Source organism: Camelus ferus, chromosome 3 (genome assembly GCF_009834535.1).
Source record: "Camelus ferus isolate YT-003-E chromosome 3, BCGSAC_Cfer_1.0, whole genome shotgun sequence".
Lineage (NCBI taxonomy): Eukaryota > Metazoa > Chordata > Mammalia > Artiodactyla > Camelidae > Camelus > Camelus ferus.
In genome coordinates, this window is record NC_045698.1 from 105,209,791 (window position 1) to 105,234,418 (window position 24,628).

Genomic DNA, 24,628 nt, shown 5'->3' on the forward strand with positions numbered 1-24,628 from the left:
GATGTATGTAAGTCAAATCATTATGCAATGTACCTTAAACTCATACATGGCTATATGTCAATTATTATCTCAATTGAACTGGGAGGAAAAAAAAGTCTGAGAAATGTCACAGCCAAGAAGAGCCTAAGGAGACATGATGACTAAATGTAATGTGGCAGCCTAAGTGGGATTCTGCAACAGAAAAAGGACATTAGGTAAAATCTAAATAAATCTAATAAAGTATGAACTTCAGTTAATAAAAAAAAAAAAGTAAAGAAAGGCAAGATGACAACATCCTATCAAATGGCTTAACAGTACATTTGAAGTGGCAAAAGAATCAGTAAACCTGAAGATAGATCAATAGAGATTATGCATTCCAAAGAACAGAGAGAAAAAAAGAATGAAGAAAAATGAACAGAACCTCAGAGAAATATGAGATACCATTAAGTGCACTAACATATGCATAAAGAGAGTATTAGGAGAGAAGAAAGAGAAAGGAGCATAAAAATTTTAAAAGAAGTAATGGCTGAAAAGTTGCCAAATTTATTGAAATCATTAATTTCACAACAAGGAAGCTCAATCAAGTTCCAGGAGGATAAAGGCACAGAGATCCACAAAAGACACATCATGCTCAAAATGCTAAAGCCAAAGACAAGGAGAAGATCTTGAAACCAGAAGAGAAAATGAATTCATCACTTACAAAGGATCCCCAATAACATTAACAGCTGACTTCTCAGCAGACACAATGGAGGGCTCCCCCTAAAATCACCTAGATTATTCAGCAATAAAAAGGAAAGAAGTACTGATACATAACTACATTTGTGCATTAGTTACCTTACTAACTTGGACATTAAATATTCCTTTTTTTTCCTTACTATGGAGGCCCAGATTTTTCTGGAAGGTACTTGGGCAGTTCTGAAACAAACATTTTATCCCTAATACTATGAGGCCCACAGAACTTACCGATTAGAAAAAACGTAGTTTGCTTCTTTACCACCATTTGAGTGACTCAAGCACTAACGGGTTGGGTGTGAGATAAGCTGCTCTCCGTGGTGCTGACACATCAACGAGGATCAGGGCGGTGGCTCCCAAAGGTGAGTTTACTTGCTGTTTTGGTCCCAGAGGCAATTTTCACTCATCTGCAATAAATGAGAAAAATAAGCACAGTGCATGAAGTTTTTCATAAAGTTAATTCTATTCAATATAAATGACATTCATTCTGTTTGTGTTCAAGCCAGGATGTTAAAATATTATTTTTTATAAATACTGGGAATAATAGATGGTAGTTGGTAGTTTTAAGGTCCTTATCTGATACAGTATAATAATGCTGACAATCCTTTGTTGGTCTCTCTACTTATTTTTATTTTACCAGTCTACAAAATCCAAAAGTCTGGGTGCCAGCTCCCTTGGGATACCATTGTGTATCTGGGAAGTAGAAGGAGCCATGGATCCCATTCTCTGCGTTCCATGTTTTATTTACAATGAGGCTTGAATTGCAGGGTAGTTGTGGCAGGAACTGACTTTCGGCATAGGTAATAGATGACCATTGCAATCCCCACAGAGCTGGAGAGACAAGACCCCCAATTATCAGCAAACCGTGGGAATTGCTCCACACCCCACTTACAGAGGACTACATGTAGTTGCCTGTAGCAGAAAATAATAATAATAATAATAATAATAATAATAATAATAATAATAATAATAATGATAATGATAATAATAATAATAAAATAAAACTTTCACAGGGAGGTTGTACTCTGGCCTTGCCCAAGCAAGAGCAGTATTGCACAGCACGGACCCTGGAGCTCAAACCTGGGCTCTACCATCATTAGCAGTGAGACCTAACCTCTCTGTGTCAGATACCTCAAGATAAAGTAGAGATATTAATAGTAAGTTTTTGTGAGGATTAAATAGAAATGCATATAAATGGCCTAGCATATAGTAAATGGCTGATACATTTTTGCCATAACCATGTCCTGTCACTGTCCACTATAGAATAGAGCCTACAGTACACTTCTAGGTTCCTCTCTTTCCACTGATCTCTCAGTAATAAAATGAGCAATGCCTAACTTTTGCCCCAAGTCTGAGTTATATGTAGCTGTCTCTTTGTCTTATGTATAATAGAGTTAACTATAAAAATGCCCTTTTAAAACTAAAGAGTGTGTGCATCAAAAATTTTGTTTTACATTATAACTAATATCTATCAAGTACTGACTATTTGCCAAGTACCATACTAGGTACTTTTCATGTCTGTCTCTTAGTCCTTTTCACAATGCCAAGAGGTAAATTTGACCAATACCCATACTTACAAGCAAGGAAACTAAAGCGTAAGCGAAGGCACAAAAACACCACATCTGCTTTGCCTGATGTCAAACAACCAGCAAAGGGCAAAAGAAAACAGACTGTCTGGTTGTAATGCCTTTGTTCCTCATCCCCCTGCTCTACTGCCTCCCTTTGGCTCCCTGTCCCCTTTCCCTCACACTAAACGTATCTAGGGGCATAGATCTAAATATTGCTGTTTTATAGATGGAGAGATTGAGAGAGAAGCTACCACCACCCAATACCTTCACAGGGGTCAGAACTGAGGGCCTTTTCTTGCCTCATCTCTGCAGGTGCCCATCAGTATAAGTACGGTAAGAACCGAGCTGAGGAGGATGCCAGGAGGTACCTGATAGAAAAAGAGAAGCTGGAGAAAGAGAAAGAGACAATCCGGACAGAGCTGATGGCACTGCGACAGGAAAAAAGGGAACTAAAGGAGGCCATTCGGAACAGCCCAGGTACCTATATGGGTGTGGTCCTGAGCACATGGAGGGGGGGCCTCAGCCTTGACACCTCCCCTTGCACCAGCCACCTGGTTTCTTACCAGGAACAGGTAGGCTTCTCCCCGCCTTTTCTTCCCCCCACCTCCTCTCTCCCCCTCCTCTCCCTCCTCCTCCTCCTCCTCTCTCCTGACTAATGGAAGTACCACCAATTTAATAAATGCTTTTAGAGTGAGGGGATGAAAAAGCAACACAAATGTGTACACTTAATGTGGTAAAATAAGATCTGATCATAGAAATGTTAAAATGTGAAAAACAGAGTGTACCTTACAATTAAGGAAATAAGACATATCCTTTTGAACTCCACATTAACTCACTCATTCACAAATACATGCTAAGCATCCAAGTGTGTGAGACATTAGGCTAGGTACTGGGAGTGATGGACAGTGACACTTCGCCAGGATCCTCTTCTGAAACCCAAGGCCATGGCCTCTGCAGGCCCTGCCTGCCCTGGGCTCCTCTGCACCCCACTTTCCTGCCAGGTTTCTGTTGAATTTTCTCTATAGCTGCAGTTCAGCACCCTTTCAGACTGAGGTTTCTGAACATCTGGAGGGAATAGAGGTCTTCTCCTTATATAGAATATGTCCAGGGTCATACAGCCTCATGAGAATCGGATGGAACCTATGGAGGGTTTCCTAAGGGAGAAAATCCCCACAGTTCACAATGTTGCAAGCAATTTTAGGAGCTCATGTGCTCCTGGAGCCATAGATTGCCCAGGAATACATGAGCCTCAGACTGAGAACTTCTGGCTTAAAGATTTGTTATGTGTGTCTAGGAACTAGAATCAATGGGAAGAAGGCACAAAAATGCAGTTTGGTTTCAATATGAAGAACTATGAGTCAGAACCAGGATTTGGACCAGAATGACTTGACTGTCCAACTTGTCCTGCTCAATTTTTTTCTATTGCATATCACTTTTTAACATATTATTTATTTACCGCATTGTTCTCTGTCTCATGCACGCGCACGTGCGCGCAAACACACACACACACACAAATTATAAGCTCCAAAAGGGCAAAGATCTTTGCCTATTTTGTTCACTGATATATCCCAAGGGCACAGAACAGTGCCTGGTACGTAGTAAGCACTCAATAAATATTTACTGAATGAATGAATGAACAAACAAGTGAATGAACAAATGAATTTTTAAAACCCACCATTGCTAGAAAAACCTCCAGTGCAGCTTCCCTCAGGGCAAACAATGGAACTGATTTTTAAACCTGGTAAGATCCAACACAGCTCTTGGCACAACATAGTTTTGTTGGCTTAAACTGAATAAGCAGCTAAATCCTAGTAGGAGTCTATGATCAATGTAAAGCCCTGTGTCATGATTCTTTGTTAAAAGAGAAACCAAACTCAAATTGGCTTAGAAATGAAAAGAAAAACGTAATGGGAAACTTGAGTGATCAGTGACAGCAAGGCCTTTTCTAGTTCTTGCTTCTGCCTTCCCCTACACTGGTTTCATTCTATGTCCCTCGTGGTGGTATAAAGGCTACACAACTCTAGCCCTCATCCAATCCATGCAGCCACCCCAGCAGAGAGGCTTCTCTTCCCAAAGGCCCCCCAAAACACTTCAAGATTCACTCTGATTAGACCAGCTTTGATCCCTAAACCAATCACTGTGACCAGAAAAGGAGATATAATTATGAGCCAGGGTCTAAGTTATGTGCCAACCCTTTAACTAGGAGTGAGGTCAGCCCCATTCAAACTGTAAGGAATGAGAACGGAATGGGGAAATGGATACTGGGCAGGTAAAAACCACACAACGTAGCATGGAGCTAGAACCCCAGGCCCAAAATCCATCCCTTCACCAAGACTGAGGCTGGAAAGGCCCTTGGGGAGGGCAGACTAGGGCCTGAGGTCCTGCCAAACTCCCTGATGCTTCCAGGCCAGGCTCAGCTATTTCTCATCAATGTCTTTGGACACAGGGGCAAAGTTAAAGGGTCTGGAGGAGGCCCTGGCCACCCTGGAAGCTCAGTGTCGGGCGAAGGAGGAGCGCCGGATTGACCTAGAGCTGCGGCTGGTGGCTGTGAAGGAGCGTTTGCAGCAGTCCCTGGCAGGGGGGCCAGCCCTGGGGCTCTCCGTGAACAGCAAGAACAAAAGTGGGGTGAGTCTACTCCCTCTGCACCAGGCGAGCTGCTCCTTAACTCCCTCATACGCTACAGATCTTCATGATCACTGTTTGGGGTAGGAGTTATGCTATATACAGATGAGAAAGCTGAGGCCCACAAGGAGAGCAGACATGCCACAGGTGGCACAGCTATGAAGGGGACTCTTCAAGCTCTTCTCTGGCCTGTGTTCTCTCCACTGAAACACCAGCATTTGACTTTTTATCCTGAATATGATCTTAGAAGTGCCCTTGGAGCTATTGACAATAATAACAAACTTGTGTTGATCAATTACCTTAGGCCAGTACAGCATCTTAACCTGTATTATCTCACACAATCTTCACAGGTCTGTGACATAGTATTATGTGTGCTCACCCCATTTGAGACTTTAAGGAAACTAAGGTTCAGATGTTGAATGTCTTGCTCAAGGTCACTCAGCTAAGTGGGAGACAAGATCCAAAGCCAGGAAGTCTGACTCCAGAGCTCTGCTTTAGCCACCAAGCACATGCCCTCTCCTAGGATCCCCAGTGTACCAGGCCATCCTCAGGGATTTGCTTCCATTACTTCTAATTTTCCCAGCAACTCTTCTTGAATAGGACATCCTCAGGGAGAACTTCACTGACCTGTCTTTATCAATATTTCAACCTCAGCATTACTGACACTTGAAACCAGTAATTCTTTTTTATAGGGACTATTATGTGCATTGCAGGATGTTTAGTGTCATTCCTAGCACCCATTTGATGCCAAATTCACTGATGCTTCAGGCCAGGCCCAGTTATGACAACCAAAAATGTCTCCAGAATTGCCAGATGTCTCCTGGAGGACAAAATCGCCCCCATCTGGGAACCAGTGGTCTAAATTACTGACAGTCCCATCTGTTATTCTGCCTCATAACATTAAGCACAATTTGTGTGTGAATATATGTATCTGTATACATGTATATAAAATATATTCATGTCCTTACTTACCTGCCTCCCCCACTAGATTGTATTTTTACTAAGAACTGGACTGTGTCTGTTTTGTTTATCATTATACACCTGGTTCTTCAGTCTGAAATAGAGTAGGAGTGCAATAAATGTCTGTCAAATGAATACATGTTATACCTGCTTTCAGACAAGGAAATTGAGACTCAGATGAAATAACTAGTCCAATAAGTGTGAGTTGTCACTGGGAACAGTATTCCTATTGTTGTCTGAGGTCACACCACACCTCATGACTCTGAAGTCAGAGAAGTTTCTTCCACCCCTACACTTCCTCTCTGTGGAGCATTTCCAATCTCAATTAGAGATGAAGAGTTTAAGGGCCAGGGAAAAAACAACTTCCCAAAGTCACAGAGGGCTGGTGGGAGTTAGAAGTGGTTTGCTCATCCAAGCTGCTTTCTCCCACCAGTATGCCCCGATATTCACATTCCAGGCTTTTCCCTCCACTTTTGATCCTTATGATGGCTTTTGGAGACAAATAGTCTTCTCTAAATTCTCTGCAGGCTTAACTCTAAGTATGTCACTAAAGGAATTACATCCAGTAAGGTACTAAGCAAACACTGGGAAAATACAGGGGGTAAAGGCAGTGTAGAAAATGCAAAGGAATATAGGAGAGAAGTTAAGAGACAGGACTGTGGGTTTTGAATCCCAGCTTTCCCACTCACCAACTGTATGGCCTTGAGCAGTGACCTGATCTCATTTTCCTTATCTGTAAAATAGGATGACTAACAATAGCACCTGCTTTATAGGCTTCAAAAGGCTAAATTAGCTAATCTATGCAGTGCTTGGTGTATAATGAGTGTTCAATAACTTTAATTTTTGTAATTTTTGTCATTATCTTTATTCCAAGGCCCTCAGGTATCTTCCACCCGTTTGATGCCAGAATGTTTGCATAGTACCTTCTACTTACATTCTTTTGCGGGCAGGCTGAGTGTAAGTAGCCAGCACTAGACCTCACCTATGTAACTATTCTTATCATCAACAGGAACCTGCAAATAAACCCCAGAACAACGCCCCAGAGCAACCTCTCCCTGTCAATTGTGTTTCTGAGCTGCGGAAGAGAAGCCCATCCATTGTAACCTCCAACCAAGGAAGGGTGCTACAAAAAGCCAAGGTACCCTGAAAGCTAAGCTTATCAAAATTCAGAGATCTGGCAGCCTGCCTTCTATGGAACCTCACCAAGAACCAAAAAATCAGCTAGTGAGAAAGGCAGAGAAATGCCAATATATCCAAATAGTAAAACTCACAAACTTTGCTCAGAGACGATTTGCTCAAATCTCATTCAGAACCTGTTTACTTTTTCTTAACACATAGTTCTAACAAGTTCTGGTTTCTGAGCCTGCAGAAACTTGGGGCCAGCAGTGTTTCACAGCTTCTCGAATTTCAGAGAGACAATATGGTGCATATGCTATATATGATGAAAAACCCCAAATTCTCAGGAGGTACCCTGTAAGTGAACACGTTAATAATTCTACAGCAAGACGTGAATATTCACACCATGTGGAAGAAATAGATTACAAACAGCCTCCTATCAGTTCAGGTCAGGTTCTGTCACCAAATGAGTATGTGCCAAAACACTTGAGAAAAATTTTGGTTTCAGAGCTCTTTGCATTTCAGAATTGAAGATAAGAAAGTGTGGACCTAAAAATACAAATACCTGAGCATTAGGATATGAGACTAGAGAAGTAACTGGCCCAAGACCAGATCATCTAGATCAGATCAGACACTGGCAAACTTTTTCTGAGAAGAGTCAGATAGTAACTATTTGAGGCACTGTGGAACACGTGGTCTCTTTCACAATGACTCAGCCTGGCCATCAGAGCAGGAAAGTAGCCTAGGCAATATGTAAATGAATGATGAACATGGCTGTATCCCAATAAAACTTTGTTTATGGACAGTGAGACTTAAATTTCATATAAATTTCAGGTGTTGTGAAAAATTATTATTTTTCCAAATATTTAAAAATCTAAAAACTGTTCTTAGCTGACAGGTCACACAAAAACATGTAGCAGGCCAGATATGGCCCATGAACCGTAGTTTGCTTCTCCTTGATCCTTGTAGGCCATTGGAAGACCTTTGGATTTTGTTCTAACATAATGGAAGGTCAATGGCAAGTTTTGACCAAGGAATTTTTGGTCATGAATTACATTTTTAAAGGACCATCCTGGCTATGCTGAGAATGATAAGGGAATATGAGAGACCAGTAAGAAGCAGTAATCTTGGTAAGAGATTAGAAAGGTTTAGTAGAGGTGATAGGAAATAGCTGGCTTTGGAGGTAGAGCTGAAGGATTTGCTGATGAGGATGTGGAGGATGAGGAAAAGAAAGGATGACTTAGGTCACTTCCCTGAGCAACTACAGTCTAGATGGTGAAGACTCAAGAGGCACAGGTTGGGACTGGAGAATTCTCCCACCAAGAATTTTCTAAACATCACCTTCTAACCCGGTTCATACTATCCCCTCTGGGGCTGGCTGGAAACACCATAGATTGTATATGAGTAAAAAGCCATTCACTGTTGGCCATGACTTCATTGTTCATCTCAGGTGAACTCCTAGATGACCCCAGAAGGAACAGGGCCCTGTGAGCAGCCTGTCCTCACCCTTATTGTTAAACTGCCTTGCCTTCTCTCCTATCAGCCTCCTACACCAGTCACAGTGCTGGGGAATAGCACTGATGCGGTCTCCACTCCCCAGCTCCTTCTGGACCTCAGTTTCCTTGTTTGAAAAAGACAAACTGTGGTGTTTGAGTCCCCTTAGAGGTGAGACCCAGTGTGGAGGTATGGCTTACCTGAGGCCAAAGAATGAGAGTAGATTAGGACCTATGACTCTCTAATCTGGCCATGGAGATCTTTAAATAATTAGGTGCAGTGGAATGGTTTTATCCTACAAGTCACAGTAGAATATTCAACAGACTGATTTTTTTCTGTCTTTCTCTACTTCAGGAATGGGAAATGAAGAAGACCTAGAAAGAAGATGAGGATTTCATCCAAAGGAAATATCACCTTGTCCATTCAAGAGAGAAATGCTTTTTCACAAGGAGACTTCGGAAGACTGGAAATAGCCCACACCCTCTGGGGCACCCAAAAGACCAGCCTTTATCGTCTGCATGATTATAGGGGACATGGGGAGGGAAGAAGTAGAAGAGAAGAGGGAAATGGAGGGCAACCTTGTAACTTTATGGAAGGTGGAAAAGGGGGTGGAGGGAGACAGAAATCTGCACAGTTGTAAAGGTTTTGTTAAATGTCTTTGCCTTCCTTTCTGAAGAAGAAATGAAAGCACATGTGAATAAGACATTCCATCCCATTCTCAGCATCCCATTCCCAGTCCTTGGGGCAAAGGAGGGCAGAGCTGAGGCATCAGTGGTGCAGTGTAAAGAGACAAGACTTGATTATCCAATCACACTTGTGCCAAATGGATTCATGTTGGGCATTACTGATAACCTCTGGGCAAGATAAATAGGATAAAAAAAATCAATAGAATTATCTCCTGCATAAAAATGAACAAAAACTATAGAGATCATGTATATCCTACAATCATTCTTCATGATTACAGAATCCTCATGATACAGAATCCAGAATCCCAGATTTGGATGTTTTCAAGTCAGAGATCTGGCAAAAAGAGGTTAATTAGGCAGAGAGGTTCAGTAGCTGACATATTTTAAGCTCACAGTGGCACTAAGTGACAGGAGTATGGATTTCTAATGTCCACAGGATGCTACAGGCATTGTAGGGTAGGGTCATTTGCTGTCAATCAGGCCCCTTACTTAATTTATATGGCACTCAGGCTCAAGAAGCTATGGTTAGAAACCCAGGTGACACCCTTTATTTAGGTCTAAACCTTATCTTACACTTGAAGGCCCACCAGTCTGCCTTTCCATACCTGCTATCAAGAAAAACTATGACAGAGGATGGTGTCTCATTTCTGCCACAAGGGTGCTAAGCCTTTTACAAACACTTGGTATTTTTACAGGGGAACAAGGACCTCAAGTCCCAGGTAGTCTCCTTACTACTCACTGCTTTCTCAACACTGTAGGCACTTTATAGGTCTTTATCACCTTTCCCCCCAATAAAGATAAAACCACTTAACTCTTGAGTTCAGAGGTTAGCTCAGGAAGAGAGAATGGAAATCCCAGCATAACCTCTGGACACTCTGCTAGAGGCTTCACATACTTTATTTACCTATGGCTTTACATACTTGAGCCTCACTCAAACTTTATCGCCCTCTGAGGTAGCTGGAGATCAGAGCAAGTAGCATAACCTGACCAAAAGCACCCAGCTGCCAGTGGCAGAGCATAAGGTTTAGGGCTGATAAGCCCGGATCCACGCATGGCTGTTTGAGCCCTGCCTCTTCTACTTAACCAGCTGTGACTTTGGGAAAGTCGTGTGACTTTGGGAAAGTCGTTTGACTTCTCTGATTCTTGTTTTCCTTACTTGTGAAAACTAGGTTAACAATTGTACTTTTCTCCCATGACTACAGGGGGAATTCAATGAGACAATACATTGGAAGCATCTTGCACAATGTCTGAGAAATAGGAAATGTTCAGCCAATAGAGTTTCTTCTTATTAGCTAGATAAGAAATGACTGACTCAAAATTCTGTTCCTTCCACTGAAGAAATGACTTTTACATAGTTATTACAACCACCAAAAGCTAAAAGGCAACCAATCCGTAACTGACAGCTTTCATCCAGATTCCACCTGAGTGTTTTCAGTGACAAAGGAGCTTACATAATCTGGATTGTCAGTGTTTTCTTAAAATGTGGATCCTGTAATGGTAACCAGCAATCTGATTGCATCCTCAGTGTGTGTCACATTCTTTCTCATGCAACTATTTTGAGGTGAAATGTCCTTTCCCATCAATAGATTTTGGATTCTTTGAGAGCAGGGACTCTTAGAAATTAAAAATTAACATTTACTAAGCACTCAACATGCATCAGGCACTGTGTTAGCCAGGGCCGGCTTCATAGGCATGCCACGTGTGCAGTCATGCAGGGTTCCGCACTTAGCAGGGCCCTATGCTTAGTTTAATGCTCTGCTGTTACCCTCCGAGTAATCTTGAACAAGGGGCTCCACATTTTCCTTTTGCCCTCTAAATTATATAGGTGATCCAGGGGCTAACTCACCACTTTTGCAGGTATTATCCCTTTAGTCTTCCCAAAACCCTGTGAGTTAGGTTCTCTTACCCCAGTTTTCACAGTTCAGGAAATGGAAGCCCAAAGAGGTTAAGTAGCTTGCCAAAGCCCAGTTAGGAAATGGTGGGGCTGGCACTTGAACACATGAAATCTGACCCTATAGCCCCCCCTCCTTAGTTCCAAGGTTCTATTTTATTCATGTCTCCCCTCTCCCCTTGCTCTGCAGCATTCAGAAGCACACATGCACTTAATAGATGAATGAATGGATGCATATATGCAGCACATCTGCTGTTAAGTTAGCTAAGAGAAGTGTAAGCAAAATGGCAAAAGCACGGATGCCAGTTCTGGTTTGATTGTTTTTTCAAAGTTTTCAGGCTCATGGGTCTCAGCTGGGCTTGAAACTCCATCCTCTCCAGCACTGCCAAGTGTTCAGACTATCAGTTTTCTAGTATCATCGGATCCTCAGTGGGGATCCTTGAGCAGGTTCACCAACCTCTCTGACCCTTAGTTTTCTCATATGTAAAAGAGAATCATAATTCCTCCTTAAACCATGTTACTCTTCTCCTAAAGCCAAAAAGAAACATAAGGTGTTGGTTACAACACATGTGAGCTGGGCCCTGGACAGAATATAAAGATGCAAAAGCCTCCAGCTCTGCCCTCATGGAACTCACAGACAAGCAGAGAGAACATCTGACCCAAATAGCTATACTACAAGTAAGCCACGTTATGGTGAAGATTCAGAATGATGAAAGCACACCTCCCATCCCTTAAAAAACTTTTTTTGATATTAGGGACTATTTAGTAAGTAGTCTGGCAACTCCATGTGCCCTCAACCCCAATTACCAGTCCATCCTCACATCCTGTCTACTTTCCCTACTACGCCTCTCTAAAATCCAGCCACTTTTTCCTATCTCCACTGACACCATCCAACTTCATTAATTCACTCCACAAACATTTTAGCACCTACTATGTACACCTTTTGTTCGAGATGTCAGAAATCACAGCTGTGAACAAGACACCCTAATCCAAGTTCATACACTAGTTGGGAGAACAAACAAAAAGGAAGCAAAAAATAAAATACTAAGAGGGAAAGGAAAATGTGCTGAACAAACCTAAAATAGTATATTCTTTAAAAAGGGTGGTTACAAAGGTTTCTCTGTCGAGGTGACCCCAGGACAGAATACAGCCCTTCCTTGCAATGGACTAGTCCAATAGCTTGTCTCCCTACCCCTTTTCTTCGACCCAACAATCTCCTCCATACAGCAAATTCCTTAAACATGTAAAGGTTTTGTAACACGTTTCCATTGCAATCAGAATACGACTCCAAGTTCATTTAACAAAAAAAAAAATTTAGCAACCACATTAGGGCACTGTTCATTTAGTGCGAAGAGACCAAAAAAAAAAAAAAAAAAAAAAAATCTCTGCCCTAATGGAGTTTACATGTGAGGGAAAATAAGAAAATACACAGCATTTTAAAACATAGTCAGAAAAAAAGAGGGAATTGGAGGGGAAAAGCCAGGAAGAGTGATGGGAGAGAAGAGGGTTGGGCTTCGATGTTTTTAACTCCTCACGTGAACTGACCCTGCCTAACCACCTTCTAGTGTTGCCTCTCCCCTGCCTCCAGTATTTCAGCTCCTTAACCGCAATACTTTCCGTCCCGACTTTGCAAATACTGTTTCCCTCTACCTGAACCACTTGCGTCCTCTTTACACCTACTTTACTCAGCTTTCAGTTCAAATATTATTTCCTTTGGGAAAACTACCCACACTCGGCCGCACCGTATTCTAGGCTTCCGCAGTACTATGCCCCTCACCTTTAAACACCGGTCATATTTTGACTTTATACCGCGTTTGCATTTGTTTGTTGTGCATAACTTCACGTAAGCTCCATGAGGGCACAGCTGCTATCCGTTTTGCGGCGGATTCCGCGTCTAGCACGGAGCGTACGTCCTTACAACAGGAACCCACCTTACGCGCCAAACACGCAGAGGACCGGAAGAGCTGAGTTACATCGGGAAGACCGGATGGGGAACCGCGCAGAGAGCAAGGGCAACCGGAAGTGTGGTATTCCCTTCCGGGGCGGTGAGAGAGAAACGCCCGCGAAGGCTACCGGGAAACGTGGTTTTTGAAGGGCGCGTAGCTCGTTACTTGAAGCGAGTGCGCGTGCGCTGTCTCCGTGGGCCGAGGTGGGGAACATGGCCGCGCGGCTCCTGTGGGCGGTCCGGCGGCGGATGCAACCCCTCCTGGCCTCGAGTGCTGCATCTGACGGCAGGTGAGCAAGGCCATGGGGTTGGGGATGTGAGGACGATACGGGACCAGCGAGCCAGAGGGGCGATTGTAGACTGGAGGGCGAGAGGACCCACCAAGCCTCTTAGCCACGACAACCGGGCGCTCACGGCCCCATCTTACGGAGCGGGAAACTGAGGTCCACAGCCGCGCCTCCTTGCCAGGCCGAGGAAGGTGGGAAGATCCGAGGTCACGCCCTCGGAGGTGGGACCTTTTCTTCAGCCCGAGCGTCGATTGAGTTGGGAGTGTACCTTCCCCGCCCCCTTCTCTCCAGCTTTGGTGCCTGGTGAATTGGGATTTTTTCCCCCAATACCCTGCATGATCTTTGGCCCGTCCTTTCCCCACTATCTGGGCTTGATTTTATCTATCGGTAAAAAGAGGGCATTGGACTTGGCCTCTCTCCAAACGGCCCTTCCACCTGCCTTTGGGAGTCTGTGAAGTTCCGGTTGCTGCTTTTATTCGATTGCGGCAGCTTTTATTGATCACTTATCATGCTGATTGTAGACTATGGGTAGTTCTTTTTATTTCCCCGTTTAATTGAGGCAGCTGAGGTTTACAAAAGTTGAGTAACTTCTCCAAACTTAAATACTTGGGAAGTGGTGGAACCCAGACTGGAAACCAGTCAGGGTTCTAGAATTGGTCCTTTTAATTAGTGACCAATATTAATTATTCTCAGGGACGATTCCCCGTTGACAGTTTCTTTATCTGAAAGAATAAAAATTGCTGAGTGGGGGATGGGTAAGGTTGGATTTATGAAAAGTAAATTAAACTGTGGTGAAATCCGGGCACTTTGCGTAACTGTCACCTTTGTATCTTAACACACCTAACTCAGTTCCCCACCCCCATCATCTGGTTGAGAGGGTGAAGTCAGGATTTCAAGCTTTTTTTCTTTTTCTTTTTTTTTTCCTTAAGGTCTTTTTGGCAGTTTGTGGTGTAGGGAAGAGATAAAAGAAAAATGTTTCCTTCTAACAAAATTTCCCCTCCCTCCAATTCTGAAGCACTAGGAGTTGAGAGGATCTGCCACAACTCCCTTCTTTTTCACGACTTTGGCTCTGGCCATTTTCCCTTTCAGCTGAGGCTGAGGATATTGTGACCTACTTTCAGTTGGATAAATGTAATTTGTTAAGGAATTTAGGAGGAAGGATCTATTTCACCCTGTGTGATGTGCCCCCGATCTATGGTGACCATATTTTCTGAACTAAAAATTTGTAATCATATGTAATCTGACACCAGATCATAATAGCTGAATTCAAGATTGGCCTAGAAGATAAAAGTCCTCTTCCCCACACACTTATAGTGACTGTTCCTCTTCATTTTCTTGAAATAAACTCCTTTATCCACTATAAGCCTTTGCTTAGATTTCACCTCAGTGACCACTCTTCAGTATATGCCAGTTTACATAAATAAACTATTTGTTTTAAAGACCTTTCGCATTCACAGATTTTCTTGATGGTTTTACTTCAAAAATAAGGATCATGGGGATGTAACAGAAACTTCCTTGATTGACTGCTACAATCCAAGATCTACAGCTAGCCCCTACTCTAAATTTTTTATATAAACTGAACTGTGTGTCAAACATTTTAGCTGTACAAAACTCTAGATTACAAACTAATTGAATGCAAAGATCTATTTTATTCACCTGTTTATAGTTCACAGTCCACAACATACAGTGTTTTATAAGTATTTAATTGACTTAATTTTACATATAGGTGAGTTCCCAACTCATTTTCTCTTAGCACAGATTCTTTTCCATAAAAGCCTTACTTTTACTTAGAATTTGTGGGTCAGAAAAGCTTCAGAATTCTAGGCCTAACTTCAGTTTGATATGATAAGGTACGTTTACTGGAATCAATTTCCTCATCTATAAAATGAAGGAGTGAACCTGAACTGTTTGGCTTTGTGTTTGATTTCCTGCTTCTGATGTTGCCCTGCTGGTTCTAAGTATTAGAATTTGGTTTTCTCTTGTTGACTTTTGTGTCCCCACTTTTGGCTATTTCTACTGCCTAATTTTCAGTATCCTGGTTCAACAGAATACGAGCTCTGTGATCTTAGGCAAATCAGAAGCCTCTCTGAGCTTCGGTTTTCTCATCTATAATATAGGGATGATAATAGTATTTACCTCACACTTTGTGAGATGAAAGGATGATTTAAGTAAAACCCTGACAACTATGTCTTGCATCCAGCAAGCACATTGTAAGTGTTTGTATTGTTTCTGTGACTGAAAGCACTTTGACTAGAGAGAGTCAGTCTGGGAAACACTGCAGACTTTGAACTTTGTTGTAACTTTAGCTGTCTGTGATGGCATTTCTTCATAATGTACCACCTCTCTCCCACTTTAGGGGGTGGCTGCATCCTTTCAGCACTGCTACCCAGAGAACTGCTGGTGAGGACTGCAATTCTGAGGACCCTCCTGATGAGCTTGGGCCCTCTCTTGCAGAACGAGCCTTAAAGCTAAAAGCTGTTAAACTGGAGAAGGAAGTCCAGGATTTAACAGTGAGTGAATTTTACATTATCTGTTCATATATTCTATAATATATATTATGTTTTCTATTATCTGCTTAGATTATCTATATTATCTTCACATCTTCCCTCCAGTTTAAATATCTACATAAAGTTTTTATGTCGGATTTTAAAATTGAGTTTCCTCTAATTGGCTCTTTACTTACCCTTCACCCCACTTCCACTCTTGCTAGGTATACTAGGCAAAATAATCTGTAGTAGTTCAAAAACATCACTGACTACAGATGATCATTTCTCTGCAGTTCCCTCCCGTGTTCCAGTACTTAGGTATCTGATGTTTTGGTAGCTTCAAAGAAAGTACATGTAGTAGACATGTACTAGACACTTAATAAATATTTGCTGAATGAGTGATCTCACTTATCATTGTATTCTGCCAATCAGGCTACAGCTGGGATACTATGCCGTACTGGGCTGACAGATAAACTTTGAGGAAGATAAGTAATTAGAGTAATTCCAAAGCAAGACCACCCAAAAAGAGAAAGGAGGTTGGAAAGCATGTCTTATGAGAGTAATTAAAGGAACCAGAGATTGTAAGAATGAAAGAGAAAAAGACTAAAGAGGCTAAGATAACTGCCTTCAAATAGACGGCACATTTTTAAAACTTACTCTTGGTTGTCCTAGAGTTCAGTTCAACTAAAGAAAGTTGGCGGATGGAGTATTGGCTGATGGTGAAAAAGAAAGCTTTTTCTCAGGATAATGAGCTTGAAAACAGTTGTTTAGTGTTCAAACTAGCGGGCTAAATGACAGCCTATGAAGGCTGTCATAAAAAGAGTTTTGCTCTGACTAAGAATTTTAGAGTAGCTGATCTAAGATTCCTATAACTCCTAATTTTTTTTAATAAAAACCTATCACAAGGGTAAAATGTGTGAAGTAAGCAAAAAGTTCCTTTCCACCAATAAGCATTTTTATTCTTATCACTTTGACTTTGCTTTTGATACTCAGGTGAGATACCAGAGAGCTATAGCTGATGGTGAAAATATAAGAAGGCGGACCCAGAGATGTGTAGAAGATGCCAAGATATTTGGTGAGAGATTTATTAATAATAAAAACACCTTTTAGTTTAAGGGCACTTTACTAGCAGTTCTGCACACTGAACTTAGCCAAAAACACATCTGGGTCCTTAACTAATCCATACCCTGCCCTTCCTCTATCCCCAGAGGCTTTCTGTGCTGCTTATTGAGAATGTTGTCAAGTGAACCATTTGCTAAAATAATGCTTGCCTTTATTTTCAAGCCTGTACAGTTAATATTCTAGTGCTTATACAAGCAATTCTGTTTAACTCATTAATGAACAAGTAAATCATTGAAATGTTCACAGGAGATTTCAAAGAGCAAACATGTAGGCAGTCAGAAATGCTGAAATTTTGCTTCAGGCAAAATTGGTCTGTATCCATAGTGCAATAATCACCTGTGTCCCCAACAGACAATTTTCACAACTATGGATGAGAATACTCTCAGTGTTCTACAACTTGCTAAGTTACAACTCAGAGGCTCACACCACACGGAATCAGATAACCCTGAAGGCTGTGCTAGATCAAATCTGTTTTTCACTGATGACACTGAGTAATCTTTTTAGTCCATTTCAAAGTCTTTCAGAAACTTTTTCCTAAGTGCACCACATCTCTTTCCAAATTTGCTCATGAAAATCTTAGTTAAGTAACAGGGATTCAAGGGTAAAGGGCAAATCTGTGATTACTTGCTGTACTCATAATTTAATATGGAGCAGTATACTTTTACTACACATAAGATGGAGTGCTTGAGGGGCCTCTGGATTTTATCTAGTCCAATCTCCTCTTATAGGTGAGCTAGAAAAAGTTATTTGGTGACAGGTGTGTAGACATGAGTCCATTGACCCCTAATCTGTTATTCTTTTCCTTTTATCACACTACTCCCTCTTTATGTTTTATCTGGTATTTGTACACAGGATTCCCTTCGTTCCTGCCCTGTCCAACTCCAGTGCTTTGGCATAGCCTTCTGCTTTTCATTCAGTGCTATAGACTCATCTTTCAAGACTTTGAGTAAATACTAACCACCAAGTTGAATTCCTAAATAGCTAAATACTGGCCCCCAAACTGTGTTCTTGTTATTTCATCCATGTTTTAGTCTCCTATTTCCAACTATCAGGGCTAGCAAACTATAGCCTGCAGGCCAATCCTACCAGCTGTTAAATATAGTAAATACAGTCCTGAATTTCATCATTAAAAATTTGTGGAAATTGATTTTCTCTTTTGCTAATAATCACCTACGTAAGATGCTTAATTCTGCCTCTTATCCCACAAAACCTAAAATATTTACTATCCTGGACTTTTACAGAAAGTTTGGTGACCTCTAAGCTACAGGGAGTTTTTGTAGCAAATAGACCAATTGTGATAATGGGAAGACTTCCTGCCTGCTTGAGGGGAGCAGAGTGAGCTGACTTACCAGAAGTCAAGTTTTGATGCGTTAGAAACTGGATTATGTCAGTTTCCTCAAGAATTAATGAGGTGCTTAGAAACAAGCACATATTAACTAAATTCAAAAGAATTTGGTAATCTAATTCATTAATTTAGAGAGAAAAATGTCTAGCAAAACATGCCACATAAGTTATTTGCTTGGGTCATTTCCTCCTAGTGGCGAGGAATACTTAGAAACTTAAAGATTGTTCTGTGAGCATGGAATTAGAAAAAAAGTAGGAAGCTTTTATTTTTATTTAATTAATGCAGAGTATAGCATGATGACTATCCTCCTTCTAGGGATAGTCTTGTCTCAGTTACCCACCTTCTCTTAAACAGGTCACAGAGATCTTTATCCCCTCTAAGGAATGGTGTGAACACCAACCATCTATTAAAGTAACACAATAATACAAACAGAATCACTCTATAGGCAAGAGAATCCAGGCTTCTGTTTACCCAGATTATTACCAGTTTACTGACTAAAAGCCAGGACTCTTGTACCATGGCAGTGTAGAAATCAACCCAGCAGTTTACAGCTTTCAAAATTCTATTAGAGTATTTGTCTTCCTCTGAATAGCCAGGGAAAGCCTTTGATGTCCCTGATTGATCTTTATCAGACATTCTTTTCTCTAAATTTTGTCAGTGTACTTTTCAAGCCTTTATTTAATCTCTTCCACTTTTTCTGCTGATGTTACTAACAGCCATTAATATATACAGCTGCCATCCCTAATGGTGATGGGGGAGGTGTTTTGTGGAATTCTGAATACACCAAGTCTGGTTCCCAGGAAATGCCTGCTGCTTTCACTCTTTCCTCTCCATTGCCTCCTCTCTAGCTTCCAACCATATCATACCAAGATTACTTCAGTTGGCTCTGCTCTATTTCTTCTGACATCTTTTCACCCCACCCATCTGTCCTGCCCCAAGCACCCAGTCATTATGTGTTATTGTTAGATAACTTAAATTCTGTTCCACCTGTTTTGCTCAAGAAACTGGAGTGGATTTCTGTTACCCAGAAGTTAAAGGTAGAATCTCTACCTCTGTGTCAGTCATTACTTCCCATCCAGGCAGTATGTACCTAGAAAATGTCTCCTCTGTCATCATCTCTTTTAAGCTACCTGTTTTGGCACAGGACCTTGAACCTGTCCTTGGATTAAAGCTAATTCAACAAAGTCCTTTACCCCCCATCAGCTCCATCCAGGACTTTTGTATTACCATGGATATCTGTAATGATGATATTCCTTCTCATATCTGTGAGAAAAATCAAGGATGCAGCATTGGGAGTAGTAAGATTTTTCCACAAATGAGTTTACTTTTATAAAGTTTATGTGATTCTAAAAAGATTAGACAAGTCAGGTGGCCTGTCTCCATCAGGTATAGAAAACTTCATAGCAGGCATTTAGAGACTTACCTTGTCTATGGAGTGTCTTACTTTCCTGTTCCTATTTAGCTAATCCTCAAGAATAAACCACTCTTTGTCTCCTCTTAGTCTTGTCAACTATTCTTTTATTATTCCCCCATCAATGAAATACTAATATCTTGTTTCTATTGAAAATGCATGCCTTAGCACAACTGAGATAGGAATTTTCAAAATGTGTGTAACATACTACTAAAGGTGAATAATAACAAAAGTACAAGAAGCATATAACAGTAGTCAAGTTTTAAAGAACAGTTTTCTGAACCTTTGTATATAGTCTTACCTGGCCCCTGGGTTCTAACCATCTTCCCCATTTCCTGGTAGGCTTCCTAGTCACATTTCTTCCAAGAGAAATGCTGGCTTGTCAGTGGGTTGCAGTAATAATCATTGATGATGATCCCAGAATCCTGTGTGGCAATCTTCCCATTTCCTGGGGTACCCAATATACCAGCCATCTCTCTGGGCCTTCCCCAAACTCTACCCTCAAGAGCAGAGTGATGTCCTCACAAACATTAAGAGTGTCTGGTCTCTCTGTAGGCATTCAGAGCTTCTGTAAGGACTTGGTAGAGGTGGCAGACATTTTGGAGAAGACTACAGAGTGCATTTCTGAAGAAACAGAGCCTGGGGAACAGAAGCTCATTCTGGAGAAGATCTTCCGAGGGTTGTCACTTTTAGAAGCAAAGCTGAAAAGTGTGTTTGCCAAACATGGCCTGGAGAAGATGACACCCATTGGTGACAAATATGACCCTCATGAGCATGAACTCATCTGTCATGTGCCAGCTGGTGTAGGGGTGCAGCCTGGCACCGTGGCATTAGTAAGGCAAGACGGCTACAAGCTTCATGGCCGCACCATTAGACTTGCCCAGGTGGAAGTGGCAGTAGAGTCTCAGAGGAGACTATGAATGGGCCATGAGGAACTGAGTGTTCTCCCAGCATGCAGTCACCTGTGATTCTTTTATTTATTAAACTAGGTTTGTATTGTACATGAGGTACTTCATGTAATCTGTTTTGGATTTAGTCATATTGGCTTTATTTCTAAGATACTCTATTGATTTAATGTGACCTGTTTGGTCTCATCAGAAGTCTTGCCATTGGGCATTTGAACAATGTGACAAGTGTTCCTGTGGCCTTATCAAAATATGTTTAAGAAAATTATTTTTAAATTGGTACTCTGATGACTTTCAACCCAAAATCCTTTCTAAAGGTGGAAATGAGTATATGTTTGTGTATTTTCAACTAAATGTTCCTTCCTAATGGTCCCTATAAACAAATTGTATAGGATCTTGTGTTTTGTGGGAAAAGCAGATGGTAGGGATTGGTTCAACATTTGGGTACTTAGATGATAAAGCTTTATAGTTGTACGCATTTAGACCATGTGGGTTGATTTTTATGCACAGAGATTTTTCAGGACTTCACTTTTTTATTTTCCTTTTAGCCATCTTTTGTCCTTGTAGTTCTGCCAGGTAGGCTTCATATTCACACTCATTGTCCCTTTTCAAATCCCACGTACAAGGCTAAAGGCTCAGGCAAGACTTGGAAGGCAGGGAGCATCAAGAAGTTGAGATACTAGGTCCCTTTCAGGCAAGTATGGCCAAGAAACCTTGTGCTTTCTTTGCTAAATTATCTTCAGATTATTTTCAGCCTCCGTAGGTTTATTATCATTTCAGGGAAATTGCAGCAGCAGCGATAGCTAATAACCTACATCAGTCTGTGCAGGTAATTTACTCACAACTTCTCTTTCTACTAGCTCTTAAATTCTCTGCCACTTTGTCAGATTTACCTTATGACCCTTTATAAGATTATGTGGGGAGGTGTCAGGACAAAATATATTACGTTCCCATGATTTCTTATTTCATTTAGTTTTGCTGGGTTGGGGGGTTCTTTTGTGTGTGTTTTTGGGGGGTCTTTTGGCACTCCCAATTCACTACCTCTCTTACATTGATGAGTTTTATTTTCTAGTTTTTGTTGTATCTGTCTCATGTCACATGTGTAAACATCTAGCTCCCCTTTTATGTATTGACCTCCTAGAGTTAATGAGCCTATGTCTTTATTTTTTATTTCAGTCTTGCTTATAGATGGTATTCTGTAAAAGATTTATTCAATAAATGAGTTAGTAAATGAATGATATATCAGACTGTAGAAAGGAGGTCATTATGGATTTTTTAATGTTAGAAGCGGCCTTAATGATGATCTAATCTTGCCCTTTCAGCTTCTTCTGAAGTGTGAAAACATGGTCTTTTTAGGACTGGACTCAAAGGAAAAAAAAACTCTAAAAATAACAAACTAAGTTTCAGTGAGAACTTGAGTAAGAAACAACTAGATATCAACTTTAATCATTTAAGATTCAACAGTTCTGTAATAAATATGCAAATAATTCCTCCAGCAGACAATTAATGTTGTTAGGTGTCCAGATTGCCCAGGTTTAGGTACAAGTTAGTTACCCATAAAATAAATCCATCTCTGCTAGAACTCTGTGACCCCATCCCATGGGGTGGTGAAAGCTATCCTCTTAGACATCATAGATAGTTCTAGCATACCACACAGACATGTATCAACAAAGCCATCCCCCAGTGGGTCCTACCATTTTCACCAGATTTAGACACTTAAAAAAACAAATACATGCTTCTAAGATGCAAACAAAGACTAGTGGTGAGAGTTTAAAACCAGAGCCTCTTTTGGCATTCCACTAAGACAGACTAAATTTAATGAGCATTCAGGTTTCACAGTAGGAATTTGTGAATTTTTTTGCCTTCATTCCTTTGAGATTGACACATGGTAACAAGAAAATGAGCCAATTATAACTACCCATGTGTTCTTGGATTACTAGCTATCATTACCAATAAATTAGAATAACCGTAAGTTTAGGTGTGGAATGGTCTGATTACTTGAAGAGTTTTTTAATATTCCTTGCAACTTCCTGTCTTAGCAAGTAGATTGAATGAGAATAATTTTAGGTTCTTCTATTATTCAGTAGTTTTGCAGACTTGAAAGTATAAATTTAGAAGATGGAGCTATAACAGTGTGAATCTCAAAAAGTTGAAGGGCTTTCAGGAGCCAGCACAGCATTGCCGAGACATACAGGCATCAACTTGAACATAATTCCCAGCTCAATCACTTCAATCTTCTGAGCCTACTTCCTTGTTTGTAAAATGGTTACAATTCTCAAAGTATTTCGAGGATTAAATGAAATGTGCAAATTGCCTATTACAGTAGGCCCTCATATATTTATTTTTATTGCTTTTATTATACACATTGTTTTTCCTATGTTGTTATAGTTGCCTAAAGTCTAGGGAAAGGGGAAGACTGGTTAAGTGGTGCTTGACTGTTTAAAAAAAAAAAATTATATAAGCTAATCAATCACAGTGGACTTATTTTCCTTTCAGCTTGTTTTTGTGTTTGTTTGTTTTAACCATAATGAAGGAAATCTATGTTTTGTGACTGGAGGAACAAGAAAATTGTTTCAGCGCTCTTAATTATATTCATATTGATGGTAAAGTGAAAAGACATTATTGGCTTGCAGATAATATGTGTAAGGAAGCTTTGGCTCATTTGAAGAGGGATCTTGGTGTTTTAGTACTTGGATTATACAAATCTTTTGTGGATTTTCCTCACTGCCATAATGGAATCCTTCAGTTTGATACTGATAAAAGTTATATGGTGTTCTTTCATGGCAAAGGATTTGATAAGTAAGGTTTTAGACACTAAAGCAAAATCAAATATGGAAATTAAGGATGAAATGTAATTTTCAGAAACAACTTTAATAAAACCTTAATTGAAATAACTGTGGTTCACGCACTTAATGTCTCTGTCTGCCAGATTCATATTGTATATTGACATGTTATGGTCATTCCATTGATTACTGGCTCACCTTGTTGATGATCAGTGGACGTACCTTGAGATCTCACAGCAGCTCAGCCTAGTGGACACGATGTAGGCATTCTACACCCTGCCTCGGTGTTGAAGTCTTGTCTGTTCTTCTACCTCCTTGGCTTGCTTCCATCTGACATCTGTGTATTTCTTATATCTGAATTCTTCCTCCTTCTGCCTTCCTCTCTGGCATTGCCTTACTTTCCTGTGTTTGCTTCTTGGTTCTAATTGTCTTACCTGCTTTAATCATTTCACTTGAACTGCAGGATTTCTGACCATCCTTTCAACCAGATTACTGGCATGTGGCCTTGTTCTGACCTTCCACTTCCACATGTCCTTTCCCAACCTTTACCTGGCCTTGTCTTTACCTCTGCTTCTCTGCCAGCTTCCACATAACCAGCCTCCTGGCTCAGTGGCCCTCTTTGGAGCCAGCCTTTCCTGTAGTTTGGCCTTGCATTTTCATCATCCGTCCAATCTTGTCTGCATGCCCTGGCTCCATTACTTCTCATACTCTCAGTGCTAGTCAGTAAGTATATTCTTATTCCTATCCACTCAAACTTTGTCCGTGTTCTCAAGTTCACTGGAGGTTTTAAAACATGGGGTCAAATCTCCAAATCTGGACCAATAGAATATAGTGGAAGTAACTGCCAGTTTCTGGACCCAAACCTTCCTGTCTCTGGATACTCATTCTTGGTACCCAGGCATCAAGCCAAAGAGCAAGCTCAAGCCTGTGGAGTGGAACTGAAGGTCATGGCTGAGCTTCCAGCTGACGACCAGCACCATCCTGCCAGCCATCTCAGCCATTTTGAAATTGACCCTCGAGCTTCCAGTGGAACAGCTCCACCTGACATCACATGGAATGGAGATGAGATGGTCTCACTGAGCCCTGCCCAGGGTGCAGATTTGTCAGCAAAATAGATGACTGTTACCTTTCATCACTAAGTTTTGGGGTGGTTTGTTACGCAGCAATAAATAACTGACAGACTCACCCAAGCTCACTCCCAGTTCTGCACCTCAGCAGCCACCAGAATTATGCTTCCTTCCTTTTCCTTACAGCTCTTTTGAATTTGTCCTATAAATTTCACACACATTGTCAATG

The 24,628-nt window shown here is 41.1% G+C and overlaps 2 protein-coding genes and 1 long non-coding RNA gene across 19 annotated transcripts in view; 2 read left to right on the top strand and 1 right to left on the bottom strand.

Annotated features, from left to right (window-relative positions):
* The window catches only part of AFAP1L1 (actin filament associated protein 1 like 1), a 57,815-nt gene extending 48,425 nt beyond the window's left edge, over nucleotides 1-9,390 (top strand). For both annotated transcript variants that reach the window (XM_032477063.1, XM_032477064.1), the window contains 4 exons: nucleotides 2,592-2,756; nucleotides 4,726-4,904; nucleotides 6,871-6,999; nucleotides 8,826-9,390. In XM_032477063.1, the coding sequence (XP_032332954.1) occupies nucleotides 2,592-2,756; nucleotides 4,726-4,904; nucleotides 6,871-6,999; nucleotides 8,826-8,849 (497 nt within the window). In that variant the 3' untranslated portion in view covers nucleotides 8,850-9,390. The remainder of the gene's footprint in view (nucleotides 1-2,591; nucleotides 2,757-4,725; nucleotides 4,905-6,870; nucleotides 7,000-8,825) is intronic.
* Nucleotides 1-13,071, bottom strand: part of LOC106728585 — a 94,237-nt gene extending 81,166 nt beyond the window's left edge. For 9 of the 16 annotated variants that reach the window (XR_004318809.1, XR_004318812.1, XR_004318795.1 and 6 more), the window contains exons 1-2: nucleotides 12,826-13,005; nucleotides 943-1,118 (exon numbers count right to left, since the gene is read on the bottom strand). This is a non-coding gene — a long non-coding RNA (uncharacterized LOC106728585). Of the gene's footprint in view, nucleotides 1-942; nucleotides 1,119-12,825 lie in introns of all 16 variants that reach the window. The other 7 variants (XR_004318800.1, XR_004318798.1, XR_004318811.1 and 4 more) reach the window with 6 other exon arrangements.
* Nucleotides 13,072-13,145: 74 nt separating this feature from the next.
* On the top strand, nucleotides 13,146-23,443 carry GRPEL2 (GrpE like 2, mitochondrial). The gene is made up of 4 exons (XM_006175919.3): nucleotides 13,146-13,283; nucleotides 15,637-15,790; nucleotides 16,760-16,841; nucleotides 20,200-23,443. The coding sequence occupies exons 1-4, from the start codon at nucleotides 13,207-13,209 to the stop codon at nucleotides 20,562-20,564; spliced, it is 678 nt and encodes a 225-aa protein (XP_006175981.1). The 5' UTR covers nucleotides 13,146-13,206; the 3' UTR covers nucleotides 20,565-23,443.
* The last annotated feature ends 1,185 nt before the right edge of the window (nucleotides 23,444-24,628 follow it).